This window comes from Anopheles ziemanni, assembly GCF_943734765.1.
Source record: "Anopheles ziemanni chromosome X unlocalized genomic scaffold, idAnoZiCoDA_A2_x.2 X_unloc_1, whole genome shotgun sequence".
In the NCBI taxonomy this organism is placed as follows: domain Eukaryota; kingdom Metazoa; phylum Arthropoda; class Insecta; order Diptera; family Culicidae; genus Anopheles; species Anopheles ziemanni.
Genome location: NW_026689707.1, coordinates 1,574,424 through 1,597,495, shown reverse-complemented (window position 1 = coordinate 1,597,495; position 23,072 = coordinate 1,574,424). Strand labels below are relative to the sequence as shown.

General features: G+C 42.0%; 1 protein-coding gene across 1 annotated transcript; it reads left to right on the top strand.

The window, feature by feature from the left end:
• Positions 1–12,966: 12,966 nt before the first annotated feature.
• LOC131291495 (uncharacterized) lies at positions 12,967–21,796 on the top strand. The gene is made up of 3 exons (XM_058320713.1): positions 12,967–12,984; positions 13,934–14,102; positions 21,093–21,796. The coding sequence occupies exons 1-3, from the start codon at positions 12,967–12,969 to the stop codon at positions 21,794–21,796; spliced, it is 891 nt and encodes a 296-aa protein (XP_058176696.1).
• Positions 21,797–23,072: the final 1,276 nt, after the last annotated feature.

Below are 23,072 nucleotides of genomic sequence, written 5' to 3'. Positions count from 1 at the left end.
TCATGAGCTTGTTTGATCCCTTAGGCCTCCTCGCGCCGGTATTGATCCATGGGCGCATTCTCATGCAGGATTTGTGGCGTGCCGGTGCGGAATGGGATACCTACTTGAACGAGGCCCAATTCGAAAAGTGGGTACGCTGGACCAACCTCCTTCCCAGCATGCACCAACTCAGTATTCCACGGTGGTATTTCGGAGGGGCGTCGCCGGAGAGCTTTGAAAACCTGCAACTGCACGTGTTCACCGACGCTAGCGAGCTAGGCTACGGATGTGCAGGCTATCTGCGCATGGCAAACGCGGGCGATATACGTTGTAGCCTGGTGATGGCCCGAAGCCGCGTTGCTCCCCTGAAACACCAGACCATCCCGAGAATGGAGCTGGAAGCAGCATTGCTGGGTGCGAGGATAATGAGAACAATTATTGACAGTCACGAACTTCACATAAGGGAACAGTTCATACATACCGACTCAGAAGTTGTGCTGTCCTAGATCCGCTCCCCCACGAGAGACTTCAAACAGTTTGTGGCATGCAGGATAGGGGAAATAATCGCGCTAACCGATCCATCGCAATGGAGGCATGTACCGAGTAAACAAAATCCTGCCGACTGCCTGACTAAATGGTGCAAAGAAACCGTCATCGAACCCGACGGGATGTGGTTGAACGGGCCAGAGTTTCTGTACCGGTCGAAAGAAGATTGGCCAGCGCAGAAACCCATCCGTGATACAAAGGAGGAAAGAAGGGTTTGATAGGAGCTAAGTTGGTTGTACCACAGTAAAGCTAGCAGTCACACATGCCGAGCTTGACGAAGAAGATGTTGATAGGAGTTAGGTTGAGCTGCAGTGAAGGAAATTTGCCATCGAGTTAGTGAATCCTTTCGAGCCACCAGGATTCACGGGCGGCGGGATGTTGGCAAGTAAACACACGCGGCTAAGTAAACAACAGCGAAGTGACAGAATACGAAGGAGCTAGCTAGCGAGGGCAACCTAGCTCCCGAGTTTATAGCAAGTAGGAACTAGGACCCCGTGGTAAGGAACGAAGGTAGATCGAAGAAAGATAACGATTACGATACGGGGTCAAAGTACGAGCGGTCATGGGGTCAGCCCTGCGACGAGTACTGACCACCGCAATATTAACGATCACCGATCAGTAGCATTTTGAAGATCGCGAAGAGCAAACGTGCAAAAGCACTTTGGAAACCACTTTGGAAATCACTAAGGAAATCACTACGAATATCACTTAGAAAACCACTTACGAACGATTCTAAATAAAGTGTAACTTAGCACTAGCTACACGCGTACTTTTATCGGAAAGTTTCCGAACTTTGCTACACTGTGGAAGCATGCTGATCCTGCCGCGAAACTGCCTTTTATCATCGAAGCATCGCGTTCGGAAAACCACCGGCTTACTAAGGAAGAAAAGCGGCTGTTTGACGAGGCAAACGGAAAGCCCAAATCCGTTCCGCTCACTACAATCGATTTCTTCGTCGCAAAGTACGGAAAACATAAACCACCATATACCGCAGCGAGGTGTCACCGGGCTGCAAGGAAGCGATTCCACCGACTGCCAACAGTCCGCAAAACAGCATTCGAGAAAGAACACCAGGACGCCCTGATTAGATACATCACCGAATATATGGCGTATATTGATACATGTTCATCTTTTCAGATGCAGGCGGAGTGGGAGGAGCTGGATCGGTACATGCTGGCTGTGCTACCGAAAACGGAAGCGGTGGACGAAGACCAGGCCAGATGCAGCACCGATGATTTCGACGACTTGCCGATTGCGGAGTCGACGGCGCTGGACGATGCAACCCTTTTTGGCCATTTGGATCAACGCAACAGCCGTGCTAAACGAAGAAAACCGGAAAATTCATCGTCGTCGTCGAGCGTCCACTCGCTCACTCTATTTTAATATGAATAATTAATTTAACTATAATTAATGCATGCCTTCAATTAATTTAATGCATGCAAAAAATGGAAAATCGCGTTCAATTTAAAGTAATGCATGCTATTTAATAAATTAATGCATGCAAATGTAGATATAGCTTATTCAATTATAATAAATGCATGCAAATAAAAAACTATTAAAACCATATCAGTCGTGTTCAATTTATTTGAGTTTTGGCTACGTTTTCCCTATTTTGGCTTTCCGCACTCTTTAATTTCAATTTCGCTGGCAGTCGATATTTATTTTGTAGTTTGAATCCACGTTTCAAAAAAAAAAAAAACACTTCGTGCATGATAAGCTGCATCTCATAAACCCAGCAAAGCATAGTTTGGAACACAAAAAAAAGCGTAGCTCAGGCTGCATCAAACCAATCCCGCAAAACGAAACTGTTTTGGAAACGTTATGCGGAGTCCAACAACATCCCGTCGAGAGCGAGAAGATCCGATGGTTTTTAGCAAAATCATGTGCTAGGGGAGACATCACTGATTTGGACCCCGTTGAGCCGGTTTTCAGTACCGTAAAAAACACAAAATCAAGCGTAGCTCAGGCTGTATCAAACCAATCTCGCAAAACAAATATTTTTTGGAAACGTTATGCGGAGCCCAACAACATCCCGTCGAGAGCGAGAAGATCCGATGGTTTTTAAGTTAAATCAGGTATGAGGGGATACATCACCGATTTTGGCCCCGTTGAGCCGGTTTTCGGTACCGTAAAAAACACAAAACCAAGCGTAGCTCAGGCTTCATCAAACCAATCTCGCAAAACAAAACAGATTTTGAAACGTTATGCGGAGTCCAACAACATCCCATCGAAAGAGAGGAAAAAGTGAACGAAATACGTGTTTATTAATAAACCATGCAAAATAGCCTCTTCATCGGTGTTCTACAGAAACGAAATAGTTTTCAAGGGCGATTTTTACCATTAATGTGAGTAAACAATGAAGTGAAAGAGGGTGATGTGGCCGTGACCTAGTCTAACAAACGGTTTATTTTTCTCCGAATCCGAGTAGTCACACGTATGCGCCCAATACCGAACTGGTTTCATCTGGAAGGTCAATGCCACCAATGTGTTAACGGCGACGCGCGAGCCATACGAACGGTTGTTTTCCCTCAGAATTCCAGCAACAAAATGTGTGCACCGATTGAACCTGACCCTGAAACCATAATTGCATTTCAAGGGCAGTCATTCTTAAAGCTTAGGCTAACCGGAGCGTAGAACTAGCGGAATGCAGTTAAATAACCAGCGGAATGGAGTTTTATTTTCATTAAACATAATTAATCCTGGTTTTCTGTTTATGTTATTAGTCCTTCCTTCCTTACTTATGAGGCGCTCTTCGTCATTCGACTGGGAATAAGACGGGTTGATTGCAACCGATCTCGCATTATTATATATCGTTGGAAAAGTTATTTGAAGGCAATAAAGATTAATTTTATTTCAATATCCGCAGATGGATATTAAAATAAAGTCTGTTGAAACAGAAAAACATGTATTCCGTATGAAGTTTTCTTTTTGACAATTTTCTTCAATGTCATCGTGTGTACAAGATGCGGGTTCAGTTCTTCAAATAGAATAAAGACCACCAATGAACCAATTTTTTTGATTCTATGTTTAATGATGATTCTAGTTTTAAAAAGAATTGTTCTCTCTAGTCGTTATTTTAAATTTAGTTATGTTTCTTTCACATAATCGCAATAATATTGGCACATTCACGCAGAAAGAGACAACGTGTTCTAAATATTGTTTGTGAACTATTGTCAAGTAATAAATTCCTTTTTCATTCATCTGACATTTTGGGAAGCAGGACAGAAGATGTCCATCTTGTCCGATGTACCTGCCGCAAAAAACGACGCCATTTTGCAGACTCCTTTCTACGGTCAAAAAAAGCAGACGCAACAAGTTTCACTCCAGAAAAAATAAAAAGTTTGGTGAAGAAAATGGCTTCCAATTTGATGAATGCTGTTCGGATCGGCGGACTCCGAACAAGGAGCGAATTTCGGAAACGTAGCTGCCGAACAGTGGACGGAATCAGAGTACAATGATTTGGTCCACGGGCTTCGAGCAATTTTGCCAGCAGAGGACGTGCTAAATGCCGATGCCCGGCTGCAGGAAATAGACTGGGCTCGCGTCGCTGTCGGCAACCGTACGGCCGAAGAAGCAAAGAGCGCTACCAAAATGTTGTTGCAGACAATAAACATGCATCGGACGCTGGACGAAATGCTCTGCATCGTGCAGAAGAAAGGAGTCCGGGAGTGTTTGGGCAAGACGCCGAAAACTACCCCACAAGAAATGCAACAATATTCGTAAGTCTTAAATAATCAACTAAAAGGTGCCTTTATTTTCATTGATTGTATTATTTGTTTTGTTTTGTTTATTTCTAGCCACCACAAGCACCACCAGCAAACCAAAACAACATACAACAAGATAGCAAACCGCACCATAACACCTTACAATTATTTTTCAAAACAACACAGCACCTCAAATCTGACTTGCCCCGACCGGAAAAAGCTGTGGAAGCATGCTGATCCTGCCGCGAAACTGCCTTTTATCATCGAAGCATCGCGTTCGGAAAACCACCGGCTTACTAAGGAAGAAAAGCGGCTGTTTGACGAGGCAAACGGAAAGCCCAAATCCGTTCCGCTCACTACAATCGATTTCTTCGTTGCAAAGTACGGCCAACATAAACCACCATATACCGCAGCGAGGTGTCACCGGGCTGCAAGGAAGCGATTCCACCGACTGCCAACAGTCCGCAAAACAGCATTCGAGAAAGAACACCAGGACGCCCTGATTAGATACATCACCGAATATATGGCGTATATTGATACATGTTCATCTTTTCAGATGCAGGCGGAGTGGGAGGAGCTGGATCGGTACATGCTGGCTGTGCTACCGAAAACGGAAGCGGTGGACGAAGACCAGGCCAGATGCAGCACCGATGATTTCCACGACTTGCCGATTGCGGAGTCGACGGCGCTGGACGATGCAACCCTTTTTGGCCATTTGGATCAACGCAACAGCCGTGCTAAACGAAGAAAACCGGAAAATTCATCGTCGTCGTCGAGCGTCCACTCGCTCACTCTATTTTAATATGAATAATTAATTTAACTATAATTAATGCATGCCTTCAATTAATTTAATGCATGCAAAAAATGGAAAATCGCGTTCAATTTAAAGTAATGCATGCAATATAATAAATTAATGCATGCAAATGTAGATGTAGCTCATTAAATTATGTTTTTTTTACAATTTTACAATTGTTACAATTTTATTAATGTACCCTCGTTAATAGAAAAACTTATTCAATTCTCAGTAATGCATGTAATTTAGTAAATAAATGCATGCAAAGATAGATATAGCACATTAAGTTTTTTTAATGCATGCAAATAAACAAACATCACTTATTAAACATTCGTGTTCAAGTTATTTATGCATAGGCTTCATTTTTGCTGGATTCGTTACTCGCATTGTTTATTTCGCTATCGGTGGCTCTCGATGTTTATGATGACTTTTATTACATGCATGATTTAACTCACATATTGGATTTCGTTTGAGGGTGATGGTAGCCCGAAACTTTTGCAGGAATAATTTGATCATCATAGTCATGAACATCACCCGGCAGTTAGTAAATCTGCCGTCGTGTAAAATTCGTGTAAATGTTCTATCAGCCATAATAAAAAAACGGCTGACATAGTCAAGCTGCAATAAACATACTTGTGTTTTGTTGAAAACTATCCTCGAACGAAAGAATTTACTAAAAACACAAAATGCGTTTCCTGTGCGAGTATCTATAAAGCGCAAGTATCTACGAAAATAAAACTCAATTAAAATAAATGCAAGGAAAGAAAATACTTTGAACGATAAGACGCTCGTATTCAAGTAATTTGAGCTTTGGCTTCATTTTTCCTTGCTTTGTTACTCGCACTCGTTGAATTCACTATCGCTGGCCCTCGTGATTTATTTTGCTGTTTTATTTCACGTTTCACACGCACTGCATGCACGATTTCACTCATATTTTACGCCAAAAATGTTACAAAGTTCGCCCACGTTTGATATTTTTTAAACGGAATGGTTAACAGCTATGGGAGATATGTCTTACTTGATGGGCTGTGACCGTTAACGCTTAGATCTTGTTCACCATCGGCCCATTTTGTTACATGTGCTACAAGTTTTGCTTTAACTTGAAAGCGAACAGATTTTGTCTCGGTTTGCTGTTCATGCAGAAGTTTTATCATTTAAAACGCCAGTGAAACACAGTACAGGTAGCTAGTATTGTACCTATCGTGTCAGCAAGTACAAAATGTTGCACACAGGTAGAGTTTTAGCGTACTTTTCATGGAAACAGGTAACGAATGATTAATTTATGATTGGAATATTGGCAGGCAGGTATATAATTAAACGAAAAGTACGACTTATTTTTACTCCCGTCCCGAACGAAACAGTTTTGGAAACATATGATGTACTAGCTTGACGCCCGGCGTTGCGCGGTGAAGAAGGAATTGAGAAAAGAATTATGGTTTTAACTAATACTTGAAAGATATGTTTGAATTTAATAGTTACAATAACGACATATTTAAAATTTTTGACATTTCATCAATTTCCCCGCTATGTATAAACCTTAGTGTAACTATGGTAGATACACCTTGACATTTGTTTACATGCTTGTTTTGTTTGTGTTAGTAAAACTGAGTTTAAATTGTAAAATTTATATGATTTTATCAAAAAATAGTGATCAAACAAACCTTCAACAACATCTGCAGTACTTAAACTTAATGTGTGAAAAGTTTCAGAAGCGACGGTTCAATGTTGGTCGAGTTTTAGGTGCACATAGAAATCCATACATAAAAAAAAGCTAAAATATGTAGTAGATGCAGCCGATCATCACGCGCGAGGTTGGTTTTTATTTGTACTCGCATCAAATGCGCCTAATGGCAACTCCAGAAAACCTGATTATATTTTGTTTTTGTAGTTTATGCCTTAAGAGATAATAACAACCTTTCTGAAACTGTGCTTAGCAAGGCGCTCGGTTGTATACAGCCCGAACGATAATTCATCATTCAGGTACCTTATTCTGCCATGCCAAGAGTACACCGCGATCGGTCAACGACCCAAACGACCGATTAGCCGTCTAGGGAAAATAAAAATTTGTTGCGAAAAATGCTGGTGCAAAAGCTCCGAATGAACCTTGGTAACTATAACCACCCCACCAACATTTCGCTATGGAAAATGACCGCTGCTTTTCTGTGAAGTGTTCGGCTACTTTTCCTATTAAAGCAGCTCCGTTCATTTCAGATGCAGCACCGGAGTTCATGAAATAATTGAAGCGTATGAAATAATTAATGAAATAATTCAACAAATTTAAGCTTTGTTTTGAACCTTTGCAAAAAAAATTAGAAAAATGTCAAAAAAACATTTCACAACTCTTGTTCCGTTTGTTTCTATTTCTTCTGTTCTGTTCTGCCTTTGCCGTTCTGCTGCCTCGCTCCCCTCTGCGGTCCTCTTGTAACCTCCTGATGTGTTCTGCTCGCCTGGTAGCAGGTGTTCCGCCGTTGCTTCGGTTTTGGGAGTTGGTATGTTGCCTGAGGGTGAAAGATGTATATATTTGTCTTTGTTATTAAAGTTTTTACTTACCATTTGATTCTGCCAGTCCGAAGCGTGTGGGGTGTTAATCTCGAATTGTTCCAGTAGTCCACCGAGATTCTTGTACACCCTCGGGTTTAACTAGGGTTTTCTTTGATCGCTTTGTGTTTGCGTGACAGTACACGCACGCGTCGCATGGTTCATACATGTGTATAACGCACGCGCGTTGACCTTGTAAAAAGAACCGCTAACAAGAACCAGCTGATTCTTGTTTTGCCACACTGGTGTGGCGACAACCGATCGCACCATATGATTATCTTTGTTATATTTTCGCGCTGCATTAAACATACATATGCGCATGGAATTTCTTTGTGTTTTCATTACAGTTGTTCCTCACATTTTTAACATGTAATAAAAGGTACTAAAATATGACCGCAAAATGTTTGATTTAAATTTCTATAAAAACAGTGTACTGCCGGCGTCATTAACAGTGACCAAGCGATTAAGTTGCATGCTTTTGTGTAACATGTGCTTTATACGTTAAGAACATGCAAAACGAAAGTGGATGCGGAGCAAAGAACAATACGAATGATCAAAGATGTACCCGGTTGACAAAAATTCAAATTTTTTGCAGCTGTCATGTAGTACCAGCAAGTTTTTCCATGGCAGATTGCTGGGACTCTTGCTGGAACTACATAGTACCAGCAACAATGTCAATTTCTGTCAACCGGGTACTTTTTTCTCCACGAGGAACTTTGCTTCATACCTAGCTTGCAATATGTTACAGATAAGAAATCACTTTTACAAAGATAAGCCATGCCAAAATCTGGTTAAAAATAATTACACAGCTTACCCACATCCACTATATCCAAGTCACTGCAAGTTGCAATGATTTTTTTTCAGATGTCGATGTCGCATCGCATTTTTCATTGCTTAACATTTGATTGTTTCATGAGATTACGTCTTTTGGAAACTAGTAAAGATCTAGACACAGATCTATACACCGATTGGAGACAGCATTCGGAAGTAACGGATAAAAATCTAGCTCTTATCAAAAGCTACTTTTGTGTGCAAAATACGTTCCAACATCTTCTTCCGCCGGAAACATAATCGTTTCCCAGCATAAGGTGAAATCATGTATTGACAGTTGTTATCTCGAAAATAACGGAATAGTTGTTTTTAGAAGATGTTCGAATGGCAGCTATATTTCACACAATTTCAATCCTCCATCAAGCCTTCACCAAGTGTTCACAAAAAAAAATACTATTACAACCTCCTCTCTCAAAGTCTTCATTGCAACTAACTATTTCTTGGCTAACCTCTTCTATCTTATTTTACTAAGCCTTCTTTGATTGGCGTTTATTATATTTTTCTGGCAGCGCTAACAACAGTTTAAAAGAGAGCAGGTTAATGACACTCCTTAGTCAAAACGCTTTCGTTTTTTTTTAAATGCTGGTTACCCTAATATAAATACATAAACTCGTGTAGCAACTGCTCAAGTGGATAGAAAATTAATCACTGCCGGACAAAGATTACCGTTACTTTTTAATTAACATTTGAACTGAGAAACACGGCCACGACGTTTGCATTAAAAAATAGACAAATTTTCGTTGACGATAAGAAAAAAGTCAACCAAGTATATTGAATCAAGTAAATTTTATTGAAGATTACATATTTTTAGTACTTTCAAAATAACTTCCGACGGCCAGTTGGCCTTGGCCGAAATTTTGGCATAGCCAACCAAACCAGCCATGTAGGAATGTTTTCAGTTGTTGTAAATGTTTTTTTTTTATTGGTTGTAGTTGATAGGCATGAGCAAGGTGAGCAGTGTGAGATATTTCAATTATATTTGACCCATTCAACTCCTCCGATCCTCTTTACGCATGATTTACTGCGGCTATGTATGTCCAAACCACTGAATCGTCTTTATCGTGTTTTCTGATAAAGTGGATTTATTCCGGAAGACACTGCACAAGAACAGCGACTTTGGGCAAATCCTTCTCGCTGATTTTCACTTTTAAAATTTATTATATTTAAAAAAAAATTAAATTTTCGCTTTAAAAATACTGTAACAAGCTTCAACAGTAATATAAAATACTAGGCTTTTTTGCCACTTGCCGCCATCTGGTTTTAAATAATCATTGGTCACGAGGTCCGCTATTAAGCTGGATGTTTAACACACAATCAAACGTAGATGGTTGTTGTCAAACTTGTTTTAAATTTAAACGAAATGCTACTCTTTAATTTGCTTCTAACAGAAAATTGCTAACGTGTTCCGTTTTTTCATGAAAAGTCGTTAAAATTTTTCTCATTTTTTAAATGCCAACGTTATTGTAATATTCGCGAAATGCAAACGTTCGTCACTAATCAAGATTTAATTGGTATAAGGACAGTCTATGTCGATTATGTTGGAACTCTTTCACGCCCGAAGGTGAAACTCGAAAAGAATTCTATATTTCAAATATCAAATGGCGAACATGAATCCTTAACATCAAACACCTCGCAATAGTTGGCGTTCGAGATCATTGATTCAAATGATCAATGTATCACAGGGATATATTTTTGATGTTTTGAATATAAGGCAGCGTCCACACGGCATCGTAGCGTAGCGATTTTGACACTCCGTCGTAGTGTAAATGTTGGTCGAGAGGCCTTAGCCACGGCCATAAAGAATAGTTGACACTACGATGGAGTGTCAAAATCGCTACGCTACGATGCTGTGTGGACGGCCATTAATGGACACACTTTGTGAATAGCCGATCATATGCTAGTTTGATATGCATTCGTTTATTCACAGGTGCAAAACGTGCAGCGGTAGCAATGGTAGCAACTGCGGGAGAAGAGTAAAAATTGAATGCGGGAGAAAAACATATCGCATCCACCCTTCTTAAAACATAACTAGAGCCAGCAACTAGCAAACTTGTAATTTGTTTTTCCAGCGCTGTAATTGCTGATATGCATGTGCATGTGCATGCGCAAACAGATCGTTCCGAGCTAACAGATAAATATCATCAATAAATTGAATAATATTTGTCTATTTTCTCGTTGTCATTATAGGTATGTAATACTTATACGATTTTGTAATAACGTAAATGAAAACATACCCACATATAGAAATTCTGTCGAAGGATTCTTTATTCTATCGAGTGTTGCTTTGAAGAGACCGCACGAGAATGCTTCGAATGCTTTTGAAATCATACATTTTGGATCATCTAAAACACAATCATTTCTGAGGCGATTGAGGTGAAATAAATATTATTGCATAGGTATTTAGTGGAACTATCTTTTGTCTGAATGATGCACTTGGCTAGGAATAACCATTAAGGAGCAGTTTTGTTTTATTTCTTCTCTTTATTGTGCATCGATAATAGATTTGAAAGCGTCAATGTTGTTTACATTGGAAAATGTTCTACCGTTGGTGGCAGCGCTGGTGCCGGTAAATAAACTTTCCGTTCAAACTGTAACGGTTTATGCTTTCCATCCGTCGCTTTATTTCATTTTTCATGCAAAGTTTCACTCAAGAGCGGGTTGAAAAATTTCGGCGCTGCAGCGCGAATGCGACGGGGCATAAGTCAGTCGCTGCGTCTCGCTCCGATGCACGGGGACAGGCCTGAGTTCATTCAAAATTGGTAGTAGGGCAATGTCATAACGGCGACGCCGTGAAAGAACAGGTGATGTAATAAACCAAGTCATTCTAGCGGTTTCTTTTTCTCCGAATTCAAGCAACGAAAGTAGGGCACGCACGGTCATTGACCCAGATTTAGCCAATACGATAGTTGAAGGTCGGACTCCAGTGGCATTAAACGAGCGAAAGAGAGAGCATGCTACGGCATCGCGCCAGCATAATGGAGAAGGAGAGTGCAGCAGAGTAACGTTCGCTCTCACACTGTGTTGCGTTTTGCCACAAGAACTGGCGTGTGTGAGCGAGACAACGCATGAGCCGGACGAGCGTGCGAACAGAAACGTTGGAAACTCCGCACATTTGCAAACACAGTAGAACCGTATGAGGTTAATAGTTTGTGAGAAAACTTTGTATTCCTTTAAAAATAAATGTAATGTTCTATTTTAATTGGACTATGAAACAAATACATCGGTCTAGAATGTTACACATAATTTCACGGCGTACGATCAAGTGTGTTCAAGGCAAGCTTTATACGTATTCAATTTCATTTCGGCGGATTTCCTCCGACTGCCTCATAGTGCATCTGTTACAGCATGTGCGAGCATCGACTTCATAGCAGATACACTCTGGCGCACCTGGCTTTCTGCTCCGTGTGCCAGAAAGAGAACGTAAACGCAAAGTCGTAATCTGCGAGCAAACTATACGGGTTGCTGTATGGTTACCGGCTGCGGTGAACTCGGCGCAAACGTTTGACGGCTAACATTTTGAGAAAAAATAAACATTTTTAAAACTAAGTCATCGCCATATTCCCCTCTTTCACTGCCTCATTTTCTTTCAGTAATGGTATATATAAAAAAGAATCCAATGAACCGGATTATTTTTGCTAATTAAAACAAAAACAAGCTTTCTAAATCTTTGCCCAGCTTACCGCTCGGTTACATACTGCCCGTGCGATAATTCATGAAAAGTACCATGCACTGGATAGCCAAGTGTGCGCCACTGTTGAAGACATGCATGAGCCGTTAGCAAGAATTAAACAACAGCCCGATCGTTTTTCACTTCGCTTAGTTACACCTTTTAAAGAAACTGCCCTTGAAATATAAAGTTGGTTTCAGGGTCAGGGTCAATCGGTGTACACAATTCGTTGCTGGAATTCGAAGGAAAAAGAACCGCTACTATGACTGGCGCGTCGCCGTTATCTCATTGGTGGCATTGACATTCCAGGAGAAACCAGTTCGGAACTGTTGCATACCGGTTGTGGCGCACTTGGCGCATACGTATGACTACTCGTATTCGGGGGAAAATAACCCGTTGGTTAAACTTGGTCATGGTCATATTCCCCTCTGTTACTTTTTCCTTTTCCCACATTAATGGTAAAGATCGCCCTTGAAAACAATTTCGTAACTGTAGAACACCGACGATAAGGCAATTTTGCATGGTAAATTGATAAACACGTATCTCGTTCACTATTTTTGTCACTCACGTGCTTCGGCCACACGCCCTTTTCGGTAGCTGAGATCAAAATTCTATACACGAACAAAATTCACGCCTTGTGGCGTACAACATTTAAGCCAAACAATAATCCTCTGGCTCGTATGCAAAAGTTTGTGCTGTTTTATCAGACGTTTTACCATTTGAGACGCCAGTAAAACACGAGCTCGAATTGTACCAAACGTGTCAGCGAGTAAAAAATGTGGAACACAGGTAAGGTTTAAGTGTACGTTTCAAACAAACGGGTAGAGGCGATCAATTAATTTTCGGCATGTTGGTACGCAGGTATATAATTAAATAGAAAGTACGATTGTTCTAGAGATTCAGGTACGATGCTGCTAGAGATTCAGGTAGGTTCAACCGGTTCAACGAGTTGACAGCTGAAGATCCGGCGATCACCATCTTGCCGAATCCGTCGATTGAACTGAAGACTCGAGAAAGCGGACCGACCGAATCCGCTATGACGGATTGACAGCCGGAAATTAGAACCACGTGTTCGAGCTGGTGCTCGAAATTCGAAATTCGAGCAAGTGCTTTCGCAAATTTCGCAAAATATTAAATTTCGGATTTTCCAACCTTTTTAGATATCGAGCAGGTGCTCGTAGTTCGGAAAATCTGCTCGAAATACGGCGAACGATTAAAATTTTGGATTTTCGTGCAAGGATACTCACGTTAACAGGCGTACTAGGCCCATCTGACCCCCCTACGCCCATGCGTCCCCCCCTCCTCTCCTAGGCACCAGCATGGAGGACGAAACCCCGAGGAGGACTCTTAGATCAAGGACCGCGAAAGGGGAGGCTCCCGAAGATAAGCTGGAGGAAGAGCCGGGGCGAGTTCCTGGTCGGGCACCACCAGCAAACCAAAACAACATACAACAAGATAGCAAACCGCACCATAACACCTTACAATTATTTTTCAAAACAACACAGCACCTCAAATCTGACTTGCCCCGACCGGAAAAAGCTGTGGAAGCATGCTGATCCTGCCGCGAAACTGCCTTTTATCATCGAAGCATCGCGTTCGGAAAACCACCGGCTTACTAAGGAAGAAAAGCGGCTGTTTGACGAGGCAAACGGAAAGCCCAAATCCGTTCCGCTCACTACAATCGATTTCTTCGTTGCAAAGTACGGCCAACATAAACCACCATATACCGCAGCGAGGTGTCACCGGGCTGCAAGGAAGCGATTCCACCGACTGCCAACAGTCCGCAAAACAGCATTCGAGAAAGAACACCAGGACGCCCTGATTAGATACATCACCGAATATATGGCGTATATTGATACATGTTCATCTTTTCAGATGCAGGCGGAGTGGGAGGAGCTGGATCGGTACATGCTGGCTGTGCTACCGAAAACGGAAGCGGTGGACGAAGACCAGGCCCGATGCAGCACCGATGATTTCCACGACTTGCCGATTGCGGAGTCGACGGCGCTGGACGATGCAACCCTTTTTGGCCATTTGGATCAACGCAACAGGCGTGCTAAACGAAGAAAACCGGACAATTCATCGTCGTCGTCGAGCGTCCACTCGCTCACTCTATTTTAATATGAATAATTAATTTAACTATAATTAATGCATGCCTTCAATTAATTTAATGCATGCAAAAAATGGAAAATCGCGTTCAATTTAAAGTAATGCATGCAATATAATAAATTAATGCATGCAAATGTAGATGTAGCTCATTAAATTATGTTTTTTTTACAATTTTACAATTGTTACAATTTTATTAATGTACCCTCGTTAATAGAAAAACTTATTCAATTCTCAGTAATGCATGTAATTTAGTAAATAAATGCATGCAAAGATAGATATAGCACATTAAGTTTTTTTAATGCATGCAAATAAACAAACATCACTTATTAAACATTCGTGTTCAAGTTATTTATGCATAGGCTTCATTTTTGCTGGATTCGTTACTCGCATTGTTTATTTCGCTATCGGTGGCTCTCGATGTTTATGATGACTTTTATTACATGCATGATTTAACTCACATATTGGATTTCGTTTGAGGGTGATGGTAGCCCGAAACTTTTGCAGGAATAATTTGATCATCATAGTCATGAACATCACCCGGCAGTTAGTAAATCTGCCGTCGTGTAAAATTCGTGTAAATGTTCTATCAGCCATAATAAAAAAACGGCTGACATAGTCAAGCTGCAATAAACATACTTGTGTTTTGTTGAAAACTATCCTCGAACGAAAGAATTTACTAAAAACACAAAATGCGTTTCCTGTGCGAGTATCTATAAAGCGCAAGTATCTACGAAAATAAAACTCAATTAAAATATATGCAAGGAAAGAAAATACTTTGAACGATAAGACGCTCGTATTCAAGTAATTTGAGCTTTGGCTTCATTTTTCCTTGCTTTGTTACTCGCACTCGTTGAATTCACTATCGCTGGCCCTCGTGATTTATTTTGCTGTTTTATTTCACGTTTCACACGCACTGCATGCACGATTTCACTCATATTTTACGCCAAAAATGTTACAAAGTTCGCCCACGTTTGATATTTTTTAAACGGAATGGTTAACAGCTATGGGAGATATGTCTTACTTGATGGGCTGTGACCGTTAACGCTTAGATCTTGTTCACCATCGGCCCATTTTGTTACATGTGCTACAAGTTTTGCTTTAACTTGAAAGCGAACAGATTTTGTCTCGGTTTGCTGTTCATGCAGAAGTTTTATCATTTAAAACGCCAGTGAAACACAGTACAGGTAGCTAGTATTGTACCTATCGTGTCAGCAAGTACAAAATGTTGCACACAGGTAGAGTTCTAGCGTACTTTTCATGGAAACAGGTAACGAATGATTAATTTATGATTGGAATATTGGCAGGCAGGTATATAATTAAACGAAAAGTACGACTTATTTTTACTCCCGTCCCGAACGAAACAGTTTTGGAAACATATGATGTACTAGCTTGACGCCCGGCGTTGCGCGGTGAAGAAGGAATTGAGAAAAGAATTATGGTTTTAACTAATACTTGAAAGATATGTTTGAATTTAATAGTTACAATAACGACATATTTAAAATTTTTGACATTTCATCAATTTCCCCGCTATGTATAAACCTTAGTGTAACTATGGTAGATACACCTTGACATTTGTTTACATGCTTGTTTTGTTTGTGTTAGTAAAACTGAGTTTAAATTGTAAAATTTATATGATTTTATCAAAAAATAGTGATCAAACAAACCTTCAACAACATCTGCAGTACTTAAACTTCATGTGTGAAAAGTTTCAGAAGCGACGGTTCAATGTTGGTCGAGTTTTAGGTGCACATAGAAATCCATACATAAAAAAAAGCTAAAATATGTAGTAGATGCAGCCGATCATCACGCGCGAGGTTGGTTTTTATTTGTACTCGCATCAAATGCGCCTAATGGCAACTCCAGAAAACCTGATTATATTTTGTTTTTGTAGTTTATGCCTTAAGAGATAATAACAACCTTTCTGAAACTGTGCTTAGCAAGGCGCTCGGTTGTATACAGCCCGAACGATAATTCATCATTCAGGTACCTTATTCTGCCATGCCAAGAGTACACCGCGATCGGTCAACGACCCAAACGACCGATTAGCCGTCTAGGGAAAATAAAAATTTGTTGCGAAAAATGCTGGTGCAAAAGCTCCGAATGAACCTTGGTAACTATAACCAATGTCATAACGGCGACGCCGTGAAAGAACAGGTGATGTAATAAACCAAGTCATTCTAGCGGTTTCTTTTTCTCCGAATTCAAGCAACGAAAGTAGGGCACGCACGGTCATTGACCCAGATTTAGCCAATACGATAGTTGAAGGTCGGACTCCAGTGGCATTAAACGAGCGAAAGAGAGAGCATGCTACGGCATCGCGCCAGCATAATCGAGAAGGAGAGTGCAGCAGAGTAACGTTCGCTCTCACACTGTGTTGCGTTTTGCCACAAGAACTGGCGTGTGTGAGCGAGACAACGCATGAGCCGGACGAGCGTGCGAACAGAAACGTTGGAAACTCCGCACATTTGCAAACACAGTAGAACCGTATGAGGTTAATAGTTTGTGAGAAAACTTTGTATTCCTTTAAAAATAAATGTAATGTTCTATTTTAATTGGACTATGAAACAAATACATCGGTCTAGAATGTTACACATAATTTCACGGCGTACGATCAAGTGTGTTCAAGGCAAGCTTTATACGTATTCAATTTCATTTCGGCGGATTTCCTCCGACTGCCTCATAGTGCATCTGTTACAGCATGTGCGAGCATCGACTTCATAGCAGATACACTCTGGCGCACCTGGCTTTCTGCTCCGTGTGCCAGAAAGAGAACGTAAACGCAAAGTCGTAATCTGCGAGCAAACTATACGGGTTGCTGTATGGTTACCGGCTGCGGTGAACTCGGCGCAAACGTTTGACGGCTAACATTTTGAGAAAAAATAAACATTTTTAAAACTAAGTCATCGCCATATTCCCCTCTTTCACTGCCTCATTTTCTTTCAGTAATGGTATATATAAAAAAGAATCCAATGAACCGGATTATTTTTGCTAATTAAAACAAAAACAAGCTTTCTAAATCTTTGCCCAGCTTACCGCTCGGTTACATACTGCCCGTGCGATAATTCATGAAAAGTACCATGCACTGGATAGCCAAGTGTGCGCCACTGTTGAAGACATGCATGAGCCGTTAGCAAGAATTAAACAACAGCCCGATCGTTTTTCACTTCGCTTAGTTACACCTTTTAAAGAGACTGCCCTTGAAATATAAAGTTGGTTTCAGGGTCAGGGTCAATCGGTGTACACAATTCGTTGCTGGAATTCGAAGGAAAAAGAACCGCTACTATGACTGGCGCGTCGCCGTTATCTCATTGGTGGCATTGACATTCCAGGAGAAACCAGTTCGGAACTGTTGCATACCGGTTGTGGCGCACTTGGCGCATACGTATGACTACTCGTATTCGGGGGAAAATAACCCGTTGGTTAAACTTGGTCATGGTCATATTCCCCTCTGTTACTTTTTCCTTTTCCCACATCCTATATAATAATTTTCCTTCCGAGGGTCGACCATGGCCCAACAAACACGCGCGCGAAAAGTAACCCTTATTCGAATGATGCCTGATTCAATGTCGCTACTAATTCAAAATCAGAAAAATGGGCCTGTTAAGCAAAACCGACCCTTCTGTGCGTTGTTGTTGGAATTTTGTGCTGTTAGTGTGTGTAAGAGTGAGATAAAGAAATAGGGAGAGGTAGAACGATAAAATGAGAGAGAAAGAGAGAGACATACAGTAAAGATAGAAGCTGACATAGTGGGAAAAAGAGAGATAAAAATGGAATGTATGACAAGGCGAGAGAGATAAATAGACAGAGAGAGAGAGAGAGAGAGAGAGAGAGAGAGAGAGAGAGAGAGAGAGAGAGAGAGATAAATAGACAGAGAGAGAGATAATGAGAGAGAGCGAGACAGTGTGAATGTGATGGTAGACGTGGTTGGCAAAGTGAGAAAGAGTAGATGGGAGATGGGAGATGGGAGATGGGAGATGGAAGATGGGAGATGGTTGATGGGCGGTTCATGGTGGTTGGTGAAAGGTTGGTCGTGGTTGGTGGGCAGTTGTTGGTGGTTGGTGGGCGGTTCGTGGCGGTTGGTGGGCGGTTCGTGGCGGTTGGTGTGCGGTTCGTGGCGGTTGGTGGGCGGTTGGTGGTGGTTGGTGGGCGGTTGGTGGTGGTTGATGGTGGTGGGTTGATGGTCATCAGTGGAGGTAGATGGGTGGTGGGAGGAGGGAGGTAGGAAATGGGCGGTGGAAGGTGAGAGGGTAGAGTTGGGTAAGTAAGGGACATAGAGTGGTGAACAAAGCAAGAGAGGTATTGGGTGATAATGAGAGGGATGGGGAGAAAACGAGAAAGAAAGAAAAAGAGAGTGAGAGTGAGAGAAGAGAGGGAGGGAGAGCGAGAATGCGAGCGGCATAGGACGATATGTTCGAGCTGTGCGAGCAGGTAGCTTTACCTTCCAAACGGGTGTATAATACTCGCGCGAATGTCAGTTTTGCTGTCATTTTTTTGTTTTGTTTCGTATCGACGCTCCTATTCGTGAGCCGATCCAAATGAAAGCGCATTCAGTGTTGATTTGAATGTTTAACTGTAACAAATTACAGAGAGGTAATGTGTTCACCGAAATCTTTTGAACTAACATTAAATATCATCACAAACAACTATTTTCCATCGGCTTGCAAGCAATACCAGTTGCGCAAATTTTTGCAAATCTATTTGTCACTCGACGACCGAAAACACATTTGCGCAGATTTTGACAGTTTGCTGACTATCTGACATTTTACCGTTTGCAAAGGTTGCAGTACCCGGTTGCATGTGCTGTGTGGCACAGAAACTGGTACAATATGCTGTACCCACACAACACGAAGTCGTATTAAGTTGAATAAATTGAATCTCATATTAGTATATTTCGAATCGGAATCGCATTATGCATAGACAATGTACGAGCAATGTATATTCTTTGTTGCATATGATGCCGATTAAGAATGTAATACGATTTTCTTTATGCATACGTATAGATATACGAACAATGTACGGCTGATGTACATCGTAAGTCGTATATGATGCCGACTTAGAAAATATACGACTAAACATATACATTTTGAACAATGTACGGTTAGCGCCTCCACTTTTGTACGTTTAGGCATTATTTTAGCATCATTTACGATTCAACCATATTGCATAGAAGTACGATTATTTCAAGTTGATATTCGATTTACATGCATATGTGTTGTGTGGGTAATTCGGTTCAAGTCCCTGTCTTCGAAAAACCTTCTACTAACCGAGCTGTTCCATAGACGCGTTTGGTTTTTTGGTTACATTTTGCGATATAACAGTGCTTTTGCATACATATCGATGGGGGCTTCAATTCAAGGGACACATCTTGCGCGTGAAGATCGGACGCTGGTCGAACAGAGAGAGGGTCAGATTATTTCGTAATTTTTTATCCCGCAATTCGTATTTGTATTTGAACCCACTTATCGCTCGGCAATTGTCAACACAATATACCTTCTGCGGAAAGACCTAGAAACTGTAACGGGGACGGCATGGAACCAACAATGGGACGGTAGGGGAGCCAGGGACTGCTGACGGGCCAGGTACCTGGCCTAAAAATCCTAGTAATATAATAAATCGAATTATCCGAGTGCTTCTAACGATGCCCAAGAGTCTTCTGCATCGATATTAACAAATATCAAGTGTCGAAACTGACTTACATACCACTTTAGCTAACAAAAATACGATGAAATATAACTGTCCGACTTTGCGATTGGCCGTCAAAATTCTGACTTTTTCCACTCTTTTGTTTATTGCGCCGTTTGGGTACGATTTTTTTCACCGTTCTTTTTGCACGTACTTCGTAGGAAGGTGCACCAAAAAGATGCAATGAACAAAAATCATTGTTATCAATTCTAAGTACTCTAAAATCAACCACAAAGTCGGACGCATGCTCATTTTTTGAGCGTCCGGATTAACTTTGGGCCCAGTGTATCTCGTTCACTATTTTTGTCACTCACGTGCTTCGGCCACACGCCCTTTTCGGTAGCTGAGATCAAAATTCTATACACGAACAAAATTCACGCCTTGTGGCGTACAACATTTAAGCCAAACAATAATCCTCTGGCTCGTATGCAAAAGTTTGTGCTGTTTTATCAGACGTTTTACCATTTGAGACGCCAGTAAAACACGAGCTCGAATTGTACCAAACGTGTCAGCGAGTAAAAAATGTGGAACACAGGTAAGGTTTAAGTGTACGTTTCAAACAAACGGGTAGAGGCGATCAATTAATTTTCGGCATGTTGGTACGCAGGTATATAATTAAATAGAAAGTACGATTGTTCTAGAGATTCAGGTACGATGCTGCTAGAGATTCAGGTAGGTTCAACCGGTTCAACGAGTTGACAGCTGAAGATCCGGCGATCACCATCTTGCCGAATCCGTCGATTGAACTGAAGACTCGAGAAAGCGGACCGACCGAATCCGCTATGACGGATTGACAGCCGGAAATTAGAACCACGTGTTCGAGCTGGTGCTCGAAATTCGAAATTCGAGCAAGTGCTTTCGCAAATTTCGCAAAATATTAAATTTCGGATTTTCCAACCTTTTTAGATATCGAGCAGGTGCTCGTAGTTCGGAAAATCTGCTCGAAATACGGCGAACGATTAAAATTTTAGATTTTCGTGCAAGGATACTCACGTTAACAGGCGTACTAGGCCCATCTGACCCCCCTACGCCCATGCGTCCCCCCCTCCTCTCCTAGGCACCAGCATGGAGGACGAAACCCCGAGGAGGACTCTTAGATCAAGGACCGCGAAAGGGGAGGCTCCCGAAGATAAGCTGGAGGAAGAGCCGGGGCGAGTTCCTGGTCGGGCACTCCGGAGTCGCTCGGCTTCGGTGAGCTCTTGCCAGCACTCTAAAGAGGAACGCTCGTTTTTCGGGAAAATAGGAGACAGACTTGGGGTGCTCTTGGGACCACTGCCACTGGACCCGGTATCGGCCTCCCCGTCGGGGAACTCAGTCAACAATCGATCGGGCGATGTAACGATTGATACTGAAAGCAGCGACGAGGAGACTTCGGAGCATTCGATTGCAACGCCAAAGCCAACGAGCGCATCACTATCGTCAGCAGCGGCATCACCATCACCACCGCCGGCTACGCCGATCTCTACATTAGTAATCGGGCGCACGATGGTGATGGACGAGGATCGAACTACCCCAGAGAGAGATGGTCTCGTTGAACAGGGCGCATCGGCCCACCTGGCAGCATCATCGGCCGAACCTGAAGCCCACAGAGGGCAGGATTCAGGGGTGATGGCAGACATGCTGGCCGTCATGCGGGAGGAGTCATCGCGGAACGCGACGGTCATCGCTGAACTGCGGGAGATGCTCAAGGAGTTGCGAGATGACAACCGTGAGCTCCGGACCCAGGTTAGCGTCCTCCCCCAGCAGCTGGCGACCATGAAAAATGAGCAGAACGAGCAACTGGCGCAGACCATTAAACAAGGTGCTGCAACAATCAACAACCTGGCAGTTGAAACGCTCGGAACGGCTCCTTTGTCGGAGAGTAAAAAGCCTCGCCGCAAAGCAACCAGCAGCCAGCAGAAGAAGGAGAAGCCGGCTCTGAAAGAAAAGAAAACGTTTGACGGCTAACATTTTGAGAAAAAATAAACATTTTTAAAACTAAGTCATCGCCATATTCCCCTCTTTCACTGCCTCATTTTCTTTCAGTAATGGTATATATAAAAAAGAATCCAATGAACCGGGTTATTTTTGCTAATTTAAACAAAAACAAGCTTTCTAAATCTTTGCCCAGCTTACCGCTCGGTTACATACTGCCCGTGCGATAATTCATGAAAAGTACCATGCACTGGATAGCCAAGTGTGCGCCACTGTTGAAGACATGCATGAGCCGTTAGCAAGAATTAAACAACAGCCCGATCGTTTTTCACTTCGCTTAGTTACACCTTTTAAAGAGACTGCCCTTGAAATATAAAGTTGGTTTCAGGGTCAGGGTCAATCGGTGTACACAATTCGTTGCTGGAATTCGAAGGAAAAAGAACCGCTACTATGACTGGCGCGTCGCCGTTATCTCATTGGTGGCATTGACATTCCAGGAAAAACCAGTTCGGAACTGTTGCATACCGGTTGTGGCGCACTTGGCGCATACGTATGACTACTCGTATTCGGGGGAAAATAACCCGTTGGTTAAACTTGGTCATGGTCATATTCCCCTCTGTTACTTTTTCCTTTTCCCACATTAATGGTAAAGATCGCCCTTGAAAACAATTTCGTAACTGTAGAACACCGACGATAAGGCAATTTTGCATGGTAAATTGATAAACACGTATCTCGTTCACTATTTTTGTCACTCACGTGCTTCGGCCACACGCCCTTTTCGGTAGCTGAGATCAAAATTCTATACACGAACAAAATTCACGCCTTGTGGCGTACAACATTTAAGCCAAACAATAATCCTCTGGCTCGTATGCAAAAGTTTGCGCTGTTTTATCAGACGTTTTACCATTTGAGACGCCAGTAAAACACGAGCTCGAATTGTACCAAACGTGTCAGCGAGTAAAAAATGTGGAACACAGGTAAGGTTTAAGTGTACGTTTCAAACAAACGGGTAGAGGCGATCAATTAATTTTCGGCATGTTGGTACGCAGGTATATAATTAAATAGAAAGTACGATTGTTCTAGAGATTCAGGTACGATGCTGCTAGAGATTCAGGTAGGTTCAACCGGTTCAACGAGTTGACAGCTGAAGATCCGGCGATCACCATCTTGCCGAATCCGTCGATTGAACTGAAGACTCGAGAAAGCGGACCGACCAAATCCGCTATGACGGATTGACAGCCGGAAATTAGAACCACGTGTTCGAGCTGGTGCTCGAAATTCGAAATTCGAGCAAGTGCTTTCGCAAATT

Coding starts and splice junctions, on each gene's coding strand:
- LOC131291495 (XM_058320713.1), top strand. Junction 14,103..21,092: donor TTTTGGCCATTTGGATCAAC/GCAACAGGCGTG, acceptor TCGGGAAAATAG/GAGACAGACTTGGGGTGCTC.